We start from the raw sequence: 21,940 nt of genomic DNA, 5'->3' as shown, positions 1-21,940 counted from the left end.
AGTTTCAATATTTTTTACTTTTACATAATTTATATGAAATTTTCAAAAATCTTATAATATTGTTCTTCTTTTTTTTCCATACAAATATGAAATTCAATTTTAATTCTCAAATGTCATCTCAATTAAAAATGGGGTTTTCTTATAGCATTTTGTTAAAATATTCTTTCTCGTTTCTCTCTATAATTTACATACAAAAAAAAACACTTTTCTAAAATAATGGCGTACTAACTACGGTTGTATTTTTTTTTTTTTTGTTTTATAAATTTCACCTACCTATGATTTTAACTATTTTTATTTTACACCAATATAATTATTATAATATATATATTTACATATTATTATATATTTATATATTATATATAATGAAATTCACATATATATTTTTGGATTTTATTTTTCGCATCAATAAATTTTTTAGTATTTCTTACTGAAAATGTTTTAAACAGAAAATATTTAAGAGAATTTATTGAATATTTAACAAAAAAAATTAAGGGTTACCATATTAATTGAATATATACTTGAAAAAATACGTTATAGGTTAATGAATATAGTTAATCAGTACTTCGGTGGGTTATGCTGCATATATAAAATAATACAATGTGTGTGTGTGTGTGATAATGCCATATATATGTGTCAGGTTTCCAAGCTAAAATTATTTTCGGAAATTTTGAATCAGACAAAAATACGAAAACAATTTTTAATGTTTTATTTCCGAAGTATGCCGATTGAAATATTTTTTTATTTTTTTGTAAAATTTTTGATTATTCTTTATAATTCTCATTTTATTTAGTATAGCTTTAAAAGTCCTCTAGATTATAATTATTATTTTTTTTTTGCTTTTCTCTGCAATTAATTTTTAAATTCTATTTCTTATTCAAAAATTTTACTCTATAATTCAGTACCCTTTCATTTGGAAGACAGACAACCAACGCTAAAAATTGAAATTTTTTTTTGAAATTTAAATTTTAAATTTAAAAAAATGTGTAGAATCAGTAGAACCAAAACTATTGATAAATTTCCGTCACATAAATAAATTCCGACACCGTTTCCATTTGAACTCCACATAAATTTGGAATTTATTTTTGGATTTGCTCTCTGTGCTTGATGGCCTCATAGATATATATGGCATTAGCGTGTGACATTTTTATGAAACTGAAAAATTTTTATATGCATGCAAAAGTACTGATTTTTAATTATAAATTTAAATTTAAAATTTTCCTTATTTGTTTTTTGTAAATGGAAAAAAAAAATATGAGAGATTAAATCCAAAAATATTTTTTCAAATTTTTCATTTATAGTTCAAAAAAAAACTGAACTTAAGATATACAAAATTGCTTTGTTAATATTCACATTTATTTTTTTTTTCTTTTTTTTTGGATTTTTAAACACTATAGACCTTTTTCCTAAATTTCAAAAAAATTTCTTAAATCCTAAACACATCAAAAATATTTTTATAGTGTCATTTTTGTCTCATTTTTTTTTTTTTTGGCAAAAAAAATTTTTTTTTTAATATTTTTAATTAATTTTTTTATTTCTTTTTATAACAATTCGTTTTCTTTACACGCAACGCTCAAAAAACAATCAATTTTTTCTCTTCTTGTAAAATAAAAATTTTTGATTGGCTTTGTATAATAGTTATGCGCTAGCCTAAAATATGATTTCAAATTTTTTTTTTCACAAAATTTTGTTATTATATGACGTTTAAATTATTTATAATAGATTAATTGTGATTTTAATATTTATTTAATTTAAATTTTAATTAAATTTTGGGCACAGAATTAATAACATAAATTTTTATTTCGCCATTTTTAAGTTTAGCCTTTAAAATTGCAACTATTGCAAAACAAACTTTACAAAATATTGATGAAATATCATTTAAAAAATCTATTGTCTGACTCATATACAGAAATAGTATTGTGTGGAAACTGGCGGTTTTTGAAAATTACATGCCAAAATTTCATGTCACTCAGATGTAATTACTTTAAAGGTAATTAATTTGTTTTGTGATTTTCAATAAATAAATCGGGTTTTTGTAAATTAAAATAAAAGCAGAAAAATTTGTTTTTACAATTCATTGATAATTTCTACAGTAAATTTACTGACTGCTATTTGGGAATTACGAGTAATATGCAAATTTTAAATTGAAAACCTTTGCGCGATTTGTAGTACAAAAAAATGAAAAACAAATCTTAGTAATTGAAAAGATTACAAAGTAAGAGGAGTTTAAAAATGAAGAGGGGAATAAAATTTTGGAAGTCACGACATAACAAATTGAAATAGAGGAATGTCTTGTAAAAATGTTAAATGACTAATTTTTAACGAACTGGGATTACACCTCTTATTGTGATTTGAAAATAAAAAAATGTCATTTTTGTAACAAATTATTTTGACACTTATAGTTGTAATGTATATACACGTTATTAGTTTTCCCCAAATACAACAATCTAAAATAATACAATAAATTTTTTTAAGGTAGAACTAAATACAGTGGCGGATCTACCATATATGCAAAGTATGCATTTGCAATGGGCGCCGGAAGGCAGGGACATAATTGAAAACTTAGCAAAGAAAATCAAATTTTAAAAATTAAAATTGTTTTCCATCATATGTATTTTCCAAAAATTGTTTATAGTGGAAACCACATAATGAGGCGCACTTTTTGGAAACCGCGTACGGCGCCAAACAAGGTAGAACCGGGCCTGACTAAATACCCAATATTGTTGTTAAAATTCAGATAAATTTTCTAATTAACCTTAAAATCGAATTATATATGAAATATTTTTATAATTCAACTTTATTATTAAATTTTAAAAATATTTTCACATAAAATTTTTAATCAATAATTATTCGAAAATTTATACAAAATATATTTGTAAGGTACAAAGGATAAAACTGCGGTAACGGTGACCCAAAAAAAAAAATTAAACTTTTAAATTTGGGAAGGTGAAAAGGGAGAAAAAAATAACTTCATAATTTACGCTCCACTTGTTATACGAAAGAAACAAGAGTTTACGTTCAAGCGTTTAAGAGCTCTTTGGTATTAAAAATGCAAAAAAAAAATCCGGTTTTTTAAGTTTTCTGCTTTCATTCACAGTAAATTTTTTCTTTTTTTAAAAAATTCTACCCACTATTCTGGCGAATTATTAATAATTTTTTTAGTGTTTTTTTTTTGTTTTTTGAAATTGTCAAGGATTTGACCAATTCAAGCTCAGTATAAAAAAATATTTTGTTTTACCGTTAATAATTAAATTAAAACCATACATTTATTTATGCATGATGGCGTTCATGTGAGAAGGACAAAAAAAAAAATTCCATTTTATTTTTCTTAATTTTTTTTTTAACGTTTTTGATTTTTTTGTTTTCTGGTTAAAATAATTCACCTTTATGATATTTAAGCTGCTTAAATATTCTTTGAACAATAAAAAAAAAAGGAGTAAAAGCATTAAACATAATTATTATTATTCACCCTACTGATTTTTTTTTTATTTTTTAAAAGGACTCAATATAAAAAGGACTAAAAATTTATTTTAAATATTTTCATAAAAACAAAGTATAATTAAATTTAATGTGCGATTATATAACTACATAATATTTTATATGTATTTAAATTTTATACTGTTATAATTATGGTAATTATAAAGCTATAAAAATATTACATTATTCTTTTTTTAAAAATCAGAAATAAGCCAAATAAAATTCCCATTTACAGTTATATGGGTTGTCTTCTCTCCAACTTAATATTATTTTTTTTATTATTAATTAATTTCCAATTAAATTATATTATTATTTAAATAATTAAAACTTAAAGTTTCTTAGAGAATGCTATATGAAATCTCTTCTTAAAATCCTTAGAAATATAATATTTATAAAAAAATGAAGCAGTATAACAGTATAAAAGTATAAAAATATTTAAATTAAATATTTAATTCTTAATTATTTAAATTCAAAAAGGAGTTGGACGTGATTTAGAAAAAAAATCTACTTTATTGTTGACGAATTCATTTTCCAGGTACGAGTACCATGTACAATTTTTGTAAGCAATTTTATATTATATAAGTATAAGGCTTCTGTGCCTTCTGGTATAAGTAAAAAAAAATATTGTGAATTTTGTTTATTTTTTAACCAAAACAATTTTTTCTAATTTAGAAGTGTGTTTTTCCCACTTCTTATGAAATGCATCAGAAAATGAGTTTAATTTTATGGAAAAATAAAATTATGTAACTGTTTTCTTTTTCCATTATAACTTTCAATATATACGAGTATATGCAACTTTGCAATAACAAAATATTTTAATAAATTTAAAAAACAAAAAAAATTTAAACGTCATTTTCAATTTACATTCGTTTTAAATTTTCCATAATACAATATTATATATATATATATATATATATATATATATATTATTTATTTTATTAATTATAATTATACAAATATTATTTTAATTATACACTCCTCTAGTTAAAGCTTCACGATTTCTAGTATGCCATTTACATGTTAATATTCTAACATAAGTACGACGAAATGATGCATTACATAATGCATAACAAACTGGATTTATTGTTGAATTTATATAACATAATGCATAAAAAAAATCCCATAATTCTTGTGGTATACATTGTGCTCCACATGTTGTTAATGGTTTTATTAAAACTAATATATTATATGGTGTCCATGTAAGTATAAAACTTAATAATATAGCTGATAAAGTTTTTGCTGCTTTTGTTTCTTGACGTTTCTCTTGTGATTTTTTCTTTTTTTTAGCTTGACGTGCTGTTAATGGTGGTTTTGCTAATGGTTTTGGTATAATTTTTGCATTTAATGGTATACGTATATCTGGTGTTGCATGTGACATACGACGATTAATTGCTGGTAAACTATATTCTGAATCACGTGATGGTAAAGGTCTTCTCGGTGGTACTGACATAACAGGTAAAGGAACATCATCATGTATCATTTTAATTGATGGTGCACGTTCATCACCAGTACCACCATCTGGTGGTAATCTTATTAATATTGTATATACAGAATCTTGGCTAACTGAACGTGAACCAAGACGATTACTATTATTTGATGGTAATGATCGCGAATCACGTGGTCCCGGTATTTCTTGTAATTGTGTTAATGGTGGCAGCTGTGGTCTTAATGTTGTTGATGTTGGTTGTGATGGTGATACATCTGGTATTATACTAACCATACCTGGTCGATTTGTTGCATATGGATCACGTATAACATTTAATGATGTACACCTAATTGTATATAAGTAAAATAAGAAAAAAAAAAAGTAGGGGACACAAAAATTTAAAAAAGAAATATAATTAAATTCAGAAATATATGATTGTATATGCAATTTATTTTATAAACAATACTATTTTTGAATAAGAAACAAAATTAAAATTATATATAACCCAAAAATAATAGCAGTTGATAAGCAAAAGTTTAATAAAGCAACAAAATTTTCAAAAAAAAATAGAAATAGAAAACAAATAAAATAATATTTTTAAATAATATATTCAAAAAGAGCTGTGATAGTTTAACAAATAATTCACAAATAAAAATTATGAACATTTAACTGTGACAATTGAACATCAAACACAAAAATTTGTATTGCCTTGTATCTTCACTAAAGGTAATAAATAATCGTTTCGAATACCTTAAAAAATACATACTCAGACTTGTGGCATAAAATGAAGGCGGTTGCTTTAGTCAGTGATGATGTGTACGAAATATTAAGATGCTACTGCGTAACGCTGTAATAGAACGAACTAGCCTTCTGTAGGTAAACAGAACAACATTATGGCGAAAAAGAATTTCTGGTTAAAACCGTCCGGCAAACGGTCTTTGTAGAGATGTCTTTGTAAAAAAGGAGAGGGAAAACAGTGATCATATGCCAATTTTCGGACTTAGCAAATATTAAAGGGTCTTAACCGGTTTAATTCAGGCTGGTTCGAATGAGAGAAGGGAGAGGAGATCAGCCGGTACTTCAACGAACCCAAATGACCTAATGTAACCTTACAATATGGAGTTCTCATTGACAGAAGAAACGAATCACTCGATAAAGAGTTGTGGAAGGTTGATTCTCATACGATCATATCACTTTCAAAGTAGTTTTTCTGTCTCCCGTCTATTTATTTCTGTTAAATGTGTTACGGATGTGCTTTGTGCAAATATTTTAACTATCTTATGAAGTTCATTATACACATTTACAAAAGCTATAATTTTTTTAAAAAAATTAAAAAATAAAAGCATTCACATATAGCCATTCACATAATAATGAAACCAAAGCAAAAGGAAAAAAGCAAGAAAAAAAAACAAAAAAAGAAAAAAAGAATGAGAAAACAAAAAATTAAAAAGAAAAATTCTAGATCTATTGAAAATTCTAAGGTGTAATTTTCTAGTGTGTATTTTTTTTTTGTTTCTAAAGGAGGTGCGACTGGGTTAGGTGCTCTTGTGTTATTTGGGGAAGGAATATAAGGGTATTTGTTATTGGTTTTAATTTTTATTTTTCATTTTATTTTTTTTTTTTTTACATATTAAAAACGTTCCTTTAACATTATTTTGGTGCGATTTTTGTTAACTTTTATTTTTACTATGCTGATTTTTTGTGCCAGAATGTGCTATTAAAATTTTTTATTTTTCTATTTACTTTTGCTTATTTTTATATAAAATAAATACGAACAAAAAAAAAACAAAACGTTTAATTACTGAGCTTTGCCGAAAATTCAATTTTGTACTTTTTTTTTTACTTTGAATAATAAAAAAAGCTAGTGCTTTTCTTATGACATTTTTTTATATAGCAAAAAATCGAACATTTAAAAAGTGCACTGTAACGAAACGAAAACAAAAAAAATGAAAACAAACAAAAATGCCTAATTTTTTTGATTGTTTTTTTTTTTTATTTTTTTGCAAAAAATAAAGATTCTTAATTTTTTTTCAAATACGAAAAAACATCACACAATTTTTTTTTTCAAAAAGAAAAAAAATAATAAACGTCAAAAATTCAAATAAACAAAAATAAAATTTAAAAAACGAAAAAAAACAAAAACAAAATAAACACCGATTTTCCGTTATTATTATTTTTTCTTTAATTTTTAATTTTTTTCTTGAAGGTTTTTATGTTTTGTTATTGGTTTTTTGTTTTTTACTACCTGGATACGGAGCTTTGTAAAGGAGTTTCTATGGATACAGGTGTTGCATACCCTAAGTCAGATGGTTCCTCATGTTCATAACCAACACCACCAAAATCATCTGAATCTTCACGACCAGAATGCCACCACGCTATACACCATTCTTTTATACCGCTAAAGCAGTTATGTGATTTTTTTAGGCCGTTTGCATTTGATAACTGTAATTAAAGAAAAAGTAAATTTTGTTTTATTTTCTATACTCATAATTTTCTTATTTTACTCTTGAAGTAATTTAACAAGCGAAATTTGAAATTATGCGACTATAATTGAGATTTGACGGCATTACTCTTCCTTTTATGTTTATATTCACAATAATGACATTAATTGTCAAAAAGAAGGAACACATACATGATATGTTATGTACTGATATTCTTGTTTAATTAGATATTGATAGTCATTTTTGTATGTTCAACTAAAGGGGTGCTAAATAAGTTAATAAAAAAAAAATAAATAAAATTCCAGAGGAGAAATTAGAGATTTCATTTTATTTTATTCCTTCACTACATTAGTTTTTTTAATTTTAATTGGATATTACGATATACTTACTTAATAGGGCGGATTTAATATTTGAAGAGTTTACAATAAAATTTGGATTACAGTAACCACAAGGTGTCGCCACTAACATTAAATGGTAACTTCAACAAAGTCAATAAAATGCTAATATTATATAATATGTAACTATTGAAATAGGTTGCTTTTGTAAATCCAAAAATTCACGATACTCGTAAAAAGTAGGACAAAAAAGGTAAAAAATAATTAACAAACAATAGCGAACATGTAATGGACCAAACATAAAAGCGGAAGAAATAGATTTAATTAAAACTGTTTTCTATTTGAATAATTACGATATCATTTATTATGATAATTTACGATAAAACAAATTTTTCTTGTAATTCCAATTTTATTTCCAATCATTTTTAAAAAATATACAAAAATCCCAGTAATTTATTTTATAAAGTATGTAAGTTAAATTTTATTTTAAAAAAATTTCTTATCTTTCATATACAAAAAAAAAAAATTTTTTTTTTCGACAAAATAAACTTTTTCCTATCGTTTGCATTGTTTTTTTTTTCAGCACTCTAATGGGAGGAATTTTTCCTACAATATTTTGGTGTCTATGTAAATTGCTATCTATTATTCTTAGAGCTTAAAAAAAACTTTTTCTGTTCCTCTGAAATAAAAAAGGTACTAGTATAAAGGAGAGAAAATAATGTGTAAAACATTCTGTTCCTCATGTAACTAGTTTCTATATACATAGTATAACATTTTGTTATAACATAATATAACAGTGATACATAACATTTTAACAAATTCAAATCTTCTTTTTTATCTTCTTCAATGCTACACATTATTATGTACATTATGTTCCCAGATATACATACGTATACATATATGTATATACCTGTTTTTTGAAATGACAATACAAAAATGTTAATGTTATATGAAAAGACAATGTACAATATATTGTATAGAATATGTACATATATAGAATTTTTTATCTGTTACATTTAGTATTAATGTGCAGGGATAACAAAAGCAAAAAAAAAAAAAACTTTCATTGAAAACAAGAAATTGTGAGAAAATGAAAAAAATAAGGTTCCTTTCGATCTTCAGTCAATTCCTGTATTAAATGCTAATCGATTGAATGATTAAGTATGTATATTGTAGTAGGAAGAAATCGATTTGTTGGGCATATCTAGTAACTAGTTTTGAGAAAAGAGAATAAAGAAATAATTCACGTATTAATAGCAGTGTCATTGCCATACTTTTATATTAATCTTTTAATATGAAATTTATTATAAAATATAAAAGTATTATTATCGGCCGTATTGCATACAATAATGAAGGTTAGGTATGATAATACCTGATTTCGTGTCTTGAGCTTTCGAGGGTAATGGGTTTGTTATTCTCGAGAAGAGTAAATAAAATATTTGCAGAAACATGTCTAATTGTCTGTCAATCACTCTATGTACTCCTTCATTCTCAATTCGTTGATTTTATAAACCAGTAGGTTATATTCAACGCGGCTCTCAGAAAAATAATATACATAGTGTGTAATAGTCGGCTAAATATTAAATTATTTAATCACGACCAAATCGTTTTCAATAACACTGTGGTAACACTGTATGTTTTATTTCATATTATAATATCAAATCATATTCTTGAAAAATAAGAATATAATACACGATGACATAAAATATAGAGGAAAATAAATAAAAAAGGAAGTTTAAATATAAGAAAAAATATTTTTCTTGAATGAGTTCCATAAAAAACTATGATTAGAATATTTTTTTAGAAAGTTTTTATGCATATAGAAGAAACCGGAAAAAAACATCAAAAAGTAGTTCAAATTCGAAATATTCAAATTAAAATTTTAAAAGAATAACATGCGACTAATGCAAAATGCAATGTTTTTAATCAAAAATTCAATTTCATTCATATCTATAATTAATAAGGAAAATATTAAGATTACATCACAGTTTCACATGCCGAATTTTGAACGTCAACACATTACACTAAGCTGAGGAATTCCAAATTAATCACTATTAGTGAAATATTAACCTCTTGGTTGGTCAATCTTGAACCTTCAATATTTTTGTTAAATTAACTAAAACCTTCTTATCTTATATTGAGGAATTAAAAGAAGTTCAACTTATTTTACCAGTAGGTCGAATATGGTAATTTAGTATTTTAAAAAATTACATATGATTACATAATATGTAAGAAATAGTACGAATAAAGCCTTCATATTAGTTGTTTTTACATAAGTTATACACAATATACCACTCGGTTAATGTCTTATATGTAAATCCTGTCATATAGACAATATTTTCATTGTATATAGTATTATAACAATATGAAATATTACTTTGTTTACTAAAATGTTTTAGAGATTTAAAGTGAAAAACACATTTTTTTGTAAGATGATGAAGAAGAAAAAATTTATTGTAAAAAGTGAGTACAACAAAAAACTTTATGTTCCAAGTTTTTGAAAAATTTTTATTGTTGTTTAATTCGAAAGCACAGTTATTAAAGTGTAAAATTTAAAGTCAAAAACCAAAAAATTCAATGTGAGTTGTTAGAAAACAAAATGGTTTTAAATATTACGCGACTATAGAGTGCAATATTTTAGGTTTAGTTTTTCCAACCAGTTTCACAACATAAAAATTTTAATAGAGCAAAGTAATAAAAACTTAAAATTCAATAACATTTTCATAGACCTTTAGAAAATTTTTATTTTAAATTTATTGTTGTTAAACTCATACATGTTGAATTTGACAAATTAAATTTGTATTGTTTTGTTCATGCATTAAAATTAGTAATTTTGTGGAGTTTTTTAAAATTTTGAAATCAAATTTTGGCTTTGCTCTACAACTTTAAATCTACAATTTTTCATGTTATAATGTACAATATTAAAAGATACGATAATATTATATAATATGATATAAACTATGGTAAGGAGCTACAGCTAGTCAACTACATATTTTATGAAAAGTCAATTCAAACCAAAAATGAATAAAAATTTTGTACGCTTCTCTGTTCAAATCAATTTTAAATATAAAACTCTATACATCTAAAATAAAAAAGACAGTAAGAAGGAACTAAAATAAATTATAAAGGACTAAAATAGAAGTTCCATTACGTAGCTTTCCGGTTTTATTAGATAATAATTATAGTAAATTGAGGATAAAATAATCGAATTTTGGTTAAAAGGAAAATAAATTGGATTTTAATTGCACTATATTAACTTAAAAGTGGAAACAAGTAACTATATAATTTGGACGGCATGTTCTCAAATAATATATATTGTCATATATAAACTTTCTATGTACCATTACTTAAAGTATAAATGAATTTATCAATACCATTATATTGCAGTAAATTTTAATCACAAAATATAACAAAAATTGCATTGGAATATTGACATATCAATAGGAAACTTCTAATTTTTTGCTTTCTCCAAAGAGTATATTAAAAAAATAATCTTTTAAAATGTCAAAAAATCTTTCTTTCACGAAAAAAGTTTTACAACATTTTATAAAATTTTTCATATATTGTAACTCTTACACCGGGAAAATTTTATAAGAGAATGTAAAAATAAAAGTCAGGGGATCTTATCTTGTCCTAATTTAATTTATATACACTTTTTCTTTTTAGAAAATTAGATTATCACGTTTACTACACTATATATGTACATCCATACAGGTTATACATTTCTGCAAGTATTCACATACTTATATTGTAAATAGCAGAATTTTTCGAATACTATGAATTTATTAAAACAAAATCCCTTAAATTTAATATTCTTGAATATTAAAAATTAAGGAGTAATTTAATGGTATTTTATTTAATTTGATAAATGACGTTACATGCATAAATTCGGGCTTAACGCCAAAAAAAAAACAGTTATTTTGGCCCATGCGATACGCAATCCAATTCGGAACATATCCCAAGTAAAACTTAAAGCTTCTTTCTCATTTACTTGAAAATTTTATAATTGAAAAAAATTTTGTGACACGTTACCATTGCGCAAATCCATTACACACAAATACATTTTTCTTAAATTTCTGTTAAAAGCCTACTGGAAAGCGAATATAATAGAAGTATGTAAGTGGATTCATTAATCTGACAGATGAAGGAAGTAATTTGACAGATGTCAATTATAATATTTTGAAAATTTTACTATTTTTTTTTTTTTTGCAATTCATTTTATTTTTGAAAGTTGTAATGCTTACGGTTAGTTTTTATTTTTTAATTGTGGAGATTTTTTCACAACGCCATTACAGTAATTTGATAGTTCACATTTTCACAGTCATAATATAAAATTGGCACTCCCTCATATAAGGCCGCCAGTTAAACTTATTATAATAGAAATTTTTTTTAAAACAAAACCTTTTATCAAATATTAAAGTGACATTGATTATGAATATCGTTTGTAAATTAAATTTGAAAGGTTATTATTAGGAGCTTATTATTACCTTTATGAGCTTATTATTTAAAGATTTAAAGGCTTTAATAAAACTCAAAACATTATGACTTTGAACGGTTCCTGCTTGACACTATATTCCGAACAAAAATTTTATTTATTTTCGACTCTCTACCTTCCAATGGTATATGGCATTTAACTTATTCCTGACTAACCCTATATTATTCGGCTATTTTAAACTGAGATCCGAAAAGTTTGATTTTTTTTAACAATTTTCTTCATTTTTCTATTTTATTATCCAAGACGATTATTCATAAATATTTTTATAAAATATTTTTTTATCGTATTTACAAAAATATAATTTGTAAAATTACATATCTATAATTTATTTATTCAATCAGGTCGCATGAAATATGAAAGACATAATACAAAAATTACAAAAATATTTTCCGAAAATTTTTACGATTTTAACATTTTACTTAAAATCATATTCTGTTTTCTTATATTTACATATTATGTACATGATATATATATCTATACAATATATTTCAATCTGTAAGTATGTAAATGTCATATTTTGGGTAGATATCACACATACACATTCATGTACTGAGAAAGGATTCTGGTTCTTTTTTTTTGTATTGGTTTAAACTCCAATTCCTATTCATATTCCAATGTATTGTAAACTCATATACGAGTATATGAACGATTACATCTTTCGCAATATTTGTTCGGTCTTCAATATTTTAAAATTTCTCGGCAAAGTTTTGGGAATTGTTTTAACTTTCAACAATTAAAATTTGGATTCAAATATTAGAATTAGAAATTGAAGATTACAATATTGAAGAAAATTAGAAGAATTTTAATTCAAAATTTTTATATTAAAGTTATGGAATTTAGTTTTTACGAATTATACCATTATTTTATCGTAAAAATATCATCATTTAAAATTCTAAGAGTATTCTTCCATTAAAACTTTAAAATAATTGAATTTCATATAAAATATATTGGGTTTAAATTGTATGTATGTACATATAAAAGTTTTGATTATTTTAACAACATTGACATTTCATATACAGAAATAATATCCTTAAATTGATGAAGGCACTTTTATTCATCATATTCTTTGTATAAATTATTTCTTGTCCCTTTATTGGAATATTCTGAGGGCATATATAAATTCAAGATTTAAGAATATATTTTTGTATAACGTATATATGTGTACAATACTATAATATTTATACATATGTTTTATATTTTTATGTATGTATATAGTGTAATAAATCAAAAACTCTTATATACTTGGTAAAATGTGGTAATGTAAAGTGGTTGTGGGAAAAAGCAAATGTTGCATATTATTTGACTTTAATAAACTGGTATTAAGTAATATTTTATTAACTTGTTATTTTACGATTTAGTTTTTATTCTTCTTTTATTATGATATATTTTTGATGTTGTTGAATTTTAATTTGCTTATAAATCTTTGATTATGCATGTATATGGAATTGTTTTTTTTTTTATATGCACATATATTTATACAGATGAATATTTTAATGTTGCAAATAAAACTTAAGGCGCTTGATTTATCTCTTTCGCTTATTAAACTTTTTATGTATATTATATTTGGATATAAAAAGAAATATCTTTAAAATTACTCTAAATGAAAATGAAATATATTACAAAAATATATTGGCTGTACATAATCGAACATACGATAAAAGACAAACAAACTACATACAGTTTTTGAACAGAAATATTGATCGTATATCACAGAATCGTATATCACATATTTAAAACGAGAAAAAAATAGAGTTGACCGTGTTAATTCTGTGATACCCATATGAATTTGTTATCCTATGTGCCAATAATAATATCATAGCTGACTGTGGGAGATTTTAAGTTGCCATATTCCCATTTTAATTTATGCAAAATTTCAATACTGTTTTTCTATAAGATATGGCCATACTACTATTGAAGTTGTATGGCAGCTACCAAAAAGAGCCAAGCAATTTCAACGAATTTTGTTTTGTCAAACACATCGGCTCTGCTAATATATTTATTAGTGTGAAATTTCAATGCAACAGCTTTTACAGTTTCTGAGATATAGTCAAATAACTTTTGAAGTTGTATGGCAGCTACCAGAAGGAGCCAAGCAATTTCAACGACTTTTATCAAACATATTGGACCTACTAATATATTTTTTAGTGCGAAATTTCAATACTAAAGTTTTCATATTTTCTAAGATATAGTCAAATAAATTTTGAAATTGCTACCCGAACCAGTACCCCGATTATATCCAATTTAAATAGGGTTCTGGCATTTACTATAGTAAATCATTTGTGAAAATTTGGTGAACTTCGGTCAATTAGTTTTTGAGTCGTTGAGACGGACGGGCGGACGGACAGACAGAGAAAGCTAAATCGACTCAAAATTCGATGCTGATCAGAAACAAACACTTGAGCCTATATCTCAGACCATTATTTCTTAGCGTTACAAAAAGTAACGCATTTTTTATATAAAAAATGTCAAATTTCTAGGGAAAACTTTTAAGTACTGATGGTAAAGTCTATCTCTTACAAATAAGCTGAAAAGCTTTTAAAGATTTTTAAAATGTTTCTTTTCAGGAGTTTTTCAACTTTATTCAAACTCAAAAATTCATTTCTTCTTATCTATTATGGTTTAGCCAGAAAATACGTTTAAAAATTTTTTATACAATATAATGATTATTAATACAGTACTGTTTAAAATTAGACAGCAAGTTCAAAAAAACAAAAACGCTTATATACGGAAAAACTTTTGCAAACCTTAATTACTTAGACCTGTGTTTTCGATCTTTCAGTACTAAATAATTTTTACAAATTTTCAGTTTTATTATCAATCACAAGAAATATTAATTTTAATTTTTGACTGTAACTATATTATGTAGCATTTTTTTTGTAATGCAAATGTCATACAACGAAATTGCAAACTACAAAGCATATTATTAGAGTATAAGGGAAAATTATTGAACACGCGTACGGCCACTTTCTCATTTAAATACGTAATAATGTATATGTAGTAATAACTTTCATGTTCATACTAGAAATATGAGAATATATTTATATTGTGAGAGAGTAAATGACGAATGATGAAATTTCTTCGAAACATTTTATTTTTTCTTATTCATTTATTTATTTATTTACTTTTTCTTTCCTCTTTTTTATTTTTTTTTCGCAAAATTTAAATGATTTATTTTTCTCTTTTAGTTCTATTCAATTAAATTTTATGTTTCCATTGAAAATTTTTTGACAGATTTGAATCTTAAAATGATGGATTATGCTTTAAAAGCTTCAAAAATTAAGAAATTTATATGAAAATAAGGCGCCATTTTTATTATAATAGATATCGATTAGGTATATCATCGATATCAACATTTTCTTTTTATATTAATATCGATAATATTATAGATTTATGCTATTGTTTCGTTTCATTAATTTTTTATTGTGGAATTTGATTTTTTGTTTTTGGTAAATTCTTAATTTAAATTTATATTTATAATTTTAAAATAAAAAAAAAAATAAATTAAAATTATTCATCTTACACTTGATTTCCTAGATGGTGCTCCTCCACCCCCACCTCCAGTTCCCCCACCCGTGTTGTTATTACTACCTCCTCCTCCTCCAGCTGAATTACCACTGGTACCACCATGATGTGAATAACTAGAATCTGCTAATACTGCATTTGTCATATAAACACTTTCAGCATCAGCTGATGATTCAGATCTTGGTCGACGCCATCCTTCATGTTCGTTATTTCCACTGCCACCAACATGTGAAATACCACCCGAATGATTAACAGCTGTATTTTCATCGCTGAAAATAAAATATTTCATTACTTATAAGTGTTACACAAAAATTTTTAAAATTATACAAAAATTATTTTTTATATGATTAAAGTCAGAAGTAGATTTTATAATTTTACAACAATCTATTAATCGAAAATAAAATATCTTGTTTACGTCAAATGACTGACAGCAACTAAAGCATTAGATATTAATCGTTTTTATTTAGTGATATTCCGATCGAATTTTATGAAAATAAGTCTAAAATTTAGGCTGCTCGTATGAACTGCCTAAAACATATTCATTTTTTACGATATCGATCACCCCGTACCTCTAACAAATATCTAAAAGCTTCATATTAGAAAATTTATTGCAGCTACATTATTTATGAAATATGTACATACGATTACAAATATATTGTTGCAATGAAAAATATATAGAAAATGTTCTTTGATAGCCCCTTGGGCAATGTTTTTGATTCTTCAGGAAACCATGAATCAAAAGGCCGCTAACACATAGTCAAAAAGTAAAATTTTTGTTAAAGTTTTTCTCACTCTCTAAAGTTTCTAATATCTTGAAAATCAAATTTCTTTTGTTACTGCACGTTTTCATATCTTGTTTCTTATTCTTCATTTACACAATACTCTGCAAAGCTACTTCTTGTTTTAAAATTTATTCAAGGTTTCTGTTATTTATTTTATATTTAAAATATTATAGACTTCTCATATATTTAGAAGAATAAAATGGAGAATATTTTAAATAAATATTAAATTTTTTCCATTAGTTCCTTCATTTATGATTTTTTTTAACGGGGGGTGTTCATTCAATATTTCATTTCAAATTCTATTAATGAATACATTCATTTTCATTTAAAAATGATATGACATTGACTTATCATTTAATTCAATTGAGGAACATTGAAAAATGTAAAGATAAAAATCATAAAAACTTTATCTAAAATGTGAAGTCTTAGTTTTAATAAAGCATTTTCTACGTTGTATCGTATAAAAATAAAGTTAATGTTTCCTTTTCAAAAGTTTATGAAACAATGTGTTAATAAAGAATGGCAAAAGAAAACTAGTTGAAAAAAAAAATATTAATTTTACTTTGAATGACATTTTAAAATTATAAAAACAATAGCATTTGATGCAATAAAATAAGACGTTCTTAGAAAAGTATCGAATCAAAACTGATCGAATCGACTGATAATCAGTAGTATATGAAAAGAAGATTAGACAGCTCTACAATATTATCACCAGCTCTATTACAGCTTATCATAAAATTGTGATCATCAGCACTGGTGATAATATTATGTTATATCATGCATTGCAAACTTAAAGTACTCCAGAAAGATCTCAGAATCTATTTTAAAACCTTAGAACTCAATATACCAGTAGAACCTTATAATCAACAGAAGGCCTATTTCAAAATCAGAAAATCACCATATTAGAATTCTTCATGGTGTTCCATATCACAAGATTCTGGGGCTCTCTTATGTAATTCGAATTTCGTAAAATGATATTCGTATTCGGAAAGTTAAGGTAAGTTGAATGTTAAAGTAAGTTAGGTCCCTGTTTATCTAGAATCTTTATTTTATTATACGGAGCTTATAATACAAAGGCGAAAAGAAGAAATTTTTTGTAAACCGAGGATTAAAATAAACAATCTTTCGATTTAGTTAAACTTGAAATATTGAAGATTTTTTCAAGCTCAATTAAAGAACTTTTTTTATTAAAAAGTACGGCCATTGAAAATTTTATTTCTTATTTTATGTTGCTTAAAACTTAAATTTTGTCATTATTTTGCTAAAACAGAACTTGTAAAATGCGTACAATGTTTCCACCGCTATCTACATTTTCATTTTTTCATTAAAAACTTTTTCTGTTTTGTTTCCTTCTTTCTTTACATTTCATACTTTGCGGCCCATTAATTTATATAATAAAAAATATTCTAACAATATAAACCTACATAATACGAGTATGTACATGCTATATATTATAATCATATGTATATACATGTATTCGAAATGTAAAGTAGATTACAAAAAAATTCTTAATATTTACATTTATGAAAATTTTACAGGTAAGCATATAGAACGAAAATTTGTAAAATGAAATAAAAACAGTACGTTCCATTCAGAAACTTGGTTTGTTAATTGAACTTTTAACAAAATTTACTATAAGAGAATTTATGATTAAAAAATATCTAAATTTGTTATTAAACAGCAGTCCATTTGTAAATATGTTACTTAACAAAAGTAAAGCATCCCCTCCCGAACAAGCTTCAGTGGGATTCGGAAAAACAAAATTGCAGTTAATATTTTAAAATCTTTCTCACCACCATTTTTTTGGGATCTGAGATCTTACAAAACTGATTTTGAAAAAAAAAAATGCCCAAATAAAATTTATAGAGATTTTCATGACAATAACAGCACCTTTTCTCTTGGAACTTGCCATTCTAGTGAGCCGCTCTTGTTCAAAACAAATCCGGGTGCGATAAAATAAGCATTTGTGCCTAATTTCACATTTCTAACACTGTTCGTTTCTTAAATATACTGTTCGTTCTTTGAATAACACTGTTCGTTCTTCTTAAACCGACTGAAAATTTCGTTCCTAATAAAAATAAATATGATTACTTTCTAGTTCGTAGTGTTAAGAATGTTTTTGTACTTTCATTAATAAAGGTTGTGAATTCATGACAAATTTAATTATTGGCATTTCAAAATTTGTTCTCTTTATTGATTTGATATTAACAGGTTTTACTGTAGCCAAACACACCAATGCATATTTTAATATACAATCAAAAATGTGTACATAATGTATTTTGTTATTGAAAATGCTAAAAGCGAAAAACATAAGAAAAAATAAAATTAAAAAAAAAAGAAATTAAAATGGCAGAAGAAAAGTTCCGTTGCTTTTTTAATTCTCTGAATTTTTTGTTATCTTCTTTTTTCGCCCTCGAAAAGCTTATTGTGTTTGTTACACAATTTTCTTTTTTTTATGGTTTTCTTTCTTATTTTTAAGATTCGTGAACATGTACGCAGTATGTAGTTGCGATATAATTTTTTTTTTATTCTGATACAAGGAGCATGCAACAAAAAAAAAGATGTACAAATACTAAATAAATGTAAAAGAAAAAGAAAAATAAAAGAAACAAAAATTGAAATTAAAAGTGCAAAAAAGTAACATAATAAGATAAGATGTAAAAATTATAAGGATATAAAAAGGATATTTATATGTTGACAAGTTAACATGACAGCTCTTTTAAATATTCAAGCTTTCTTATACACTTTGTCTTTTTTTTCTTTTCATATATTTCTTTTATGAAAACGTGTATTTGGTTATTGTAATGAAGGGAGAAGAGTGTGATGGTTGCGGTGGTGTTGACGCCGGTTATGTGTGGTAAATATATGATTTCATAATAATACGATTTTCTCTTTATTTTATACGTGTGTACAAAACGTTAATATCCGTGTTGAGATTTTAAAAATGAATTTTTATGCGGGAAAGCACATTTTCATTCTTTTTACATTTTACATTTTGTGTCGGTTGTTATTTTTTTGTAATATATAGTTTTTATTATTTATTCATTATTATTATGTGCACATGATCTTCACATAACATGTATGTATATTGAATATGATATACATACTTTATGTATTTAATGTATGTGGTTACAATAAATTCTTGGAAATAATATAATTAAAAAGTAAGCCAGCCCAACCAAATTTATAATGAAAATTTGTTTTGACATATTTTTTTCTTTTAAATATTAACTATAATATTTATGTATACTTTATTTAAACTGGAAAAGAGTTTGAGTAAAATATGTATCAAAGAATATTTGGTTTTTATAATATTACAAATTTTGGACTTTATTTATTAAAAATCAATTTTTCAAATTTTAAGAAAAAACGACAAAATATAGAGTTGACCGTGTCAACTCTGTAATACCCATGCACGAATTCGTTATCCTATGTTCGAGTAAATACGCCATACCTGACTATGGGACAGACTACCACTGTAAGTTGCAGCATTACCATATTAATTTTTGCAGAATTTCAGTACTATGTTTTCAATAATTTCTAAGACAGTACGCCGATCATATTCAATTTAAACAGGGTTCTGACATTTACTATAATAAGTCATTTGTGAAAATTTGGTGAACTTAGCTCAATTAGTTTTTGAGTTATCGTTAGGACGGACGAGCGGACAGATAAACAGAAAAAAATCTTGTGAAAATTCTCACGGGTTCCTTAATGGAGGAGATCCCGATGCACCTTCTCAATAGGTGTTGAGCAATGGTTCATAAGAGAAGAAATAGTTTTTGTGAAATCCCGTTGATGAGCATGTCGTTGTGGGATATTTCCCTGGAAAACTTAGTTCTCTCATAAGCTTGAACTTTCAAAATATATTTGCATCAGTTATGTTTAATTTTTTTTTGTTTTATTCCTGCTTCGCTCCTGGGAGGAGCATAGGGCTGGTACACGATATTGTAGATAACTTTGAACCAGTTTTTAACGTCATTGAGTTTACTAGGTATATGACGAGCCCACAGTAGTTTTATATTAAATATTTAAGATTATTGATATTTACTATTTTATTTTGCTGGTATTTTTAATATTGGATATTATTGAAATATGGCAATTATAGTTAATATTAATTTTTTTTATTTTTATATGTAATATGTATCAAGCTACATAATATTGAATATAATTTTTATAATGACCTGACTGGGTTTTGAACCCAGGACCCTTCTGTTAAAGGACCTCTGCACCATTGATCAGATCAATTAATTAAATTATTTAAATTAAATTAAATTGAACTAAAATACTAAAAAATTTATAAAATATTTCAATTAACTTAAATTTTTTAGTAGATCTCACCGGTTTTGAACAATTATCAATGAAATAATTTTTAAATAATATTAATGGATAATTGAATTATACAAAAACATATTGTATATACATACTCGTAAGTGTAATGTATATACAATATGTTTAAAGAGTCTTGTATTAATGAATATTAATAAAATTAATAACATTAACAAAAATATTTCAGAAAGTAAACAAATTTTGGATATTTACATTGTTAAAATATTTCAAACTTTGAACCATTAAGTAAATGTACTTTCCATTATTTTTAAAATATTAATTATTATAAGTGACGGAATGGAAATTTTGGAAATATTTCTAAAAATAATATTCTTTTACTTACAGTTTTTCGGAATACTTTGCTATAAATATAATTATATTAAAAATAAATTTATATTTTCTATTGAAATATTTTTTGTTTCTACTATACTTCGTTATATATGTGGATTTTGTTTAATATATAATCCCGTTCCTGATTATAATGTGGATTCTTCATCTAAAATTTTAAATAGTTTTGCTAAATATATTTTATTATTTAATATATTTATTTCAGCAGTTTTTCAATGGTCTTATAGAATAAAATTAGAAAAATTATTAAATTTATTAACATTTATTTTTCAAAAAAGTATAAAATTTAATAAAAATAATAAAATAAATAATAAATATTTAATTTTAATTATTATATCAATGATAATGACTTTTTATATAAATTCTATAATATTTATTAAAGATTTATTTTATGGTTGGAAATCTTTAAAAATTTTTATAGCAGACATGACTTTAGTTTATATGAATAGTTTTGTTTTAAGTAGTTTCAAATATATAATAATATATTATTTAATTATTAATAAAATAATTAAGAATTTTTTACAAATTTATAGAAAGAATATCAGAACAATTAATTTAAATAAATTTAATTATCAAATATTAATGAAATGTTGTAAAATGCATATAAAATTATTTAATATTTTTAATAATATAATTGATATTCATAAATTTTCGATATTAGTTGGATTTGTTATATTATTTTTAACTGTTGCGATTATGACATATATCTTCATATTGGAAACCTTTTATAATAAGTCTGCTTTAGGAATGTTATTTTTATATGATATTCTTATTGACATTGATATTAT

The 21,940-nt window shown here is 24.4% G+C and overlaps 1 protein-coding gene across 2 annotated transcripts in view; it reads right to left on the bottom strand.

Moving 5' to 3' along the window:
- Positions 1–4,438: 4,438 nt before the first annotated feature.
- LOC129615605 (muscarinic acetylcholine receptor DM1) overlaps positions 4,439–21,940 on the bottom strand; it is an 85,443-nt gene continuing 67,941 nt past the window's right edge. Inside the window, exons 2-4 of one of the 2 annotated variants that reach the window (XM_055530883.1) lie at positions 15,692–15,962; positions 7,146–7,342; positions 4,439–5,246 (exon numbers count right to left, since the gene is read on the bottom strand). In XM_055530883.1, the coding sequence (XP_055386858.1) occupies positions 4,439–5,246; positions 7,146–7,342; positions 15,692–15,962 (1,276 nt within the window). The remainder of the gene's footprint in view (positions 5,247–7,145; positions 7,343–15,691; positions 15,963–21,940) is intronic. The other variant, XM_055530884.1, reaches the window with a different exon arrangement.

The sequence above is a fragment of the Condylostylus longicornis genome, unplaced genomic scaffold (assembly GCF_029603195.1).
Source record: "Condylostylus longicornis isolate FDR11 unplaced genomic scaffold, ASM2960319v2 ptg000137l, whole genome shotgun sequence".
In the NCBI taxonomy this organism is placed as follows: domain Eukaryota; kingdom Metazoa; phylum Arthropoda; class Insecta; order Diptera; family Dolichopodidae; genus Condylostylus; species Condylostylus longicornis.
This window is presented reverse-complemented; position numbering and strand designations above follow the sequence as displayed.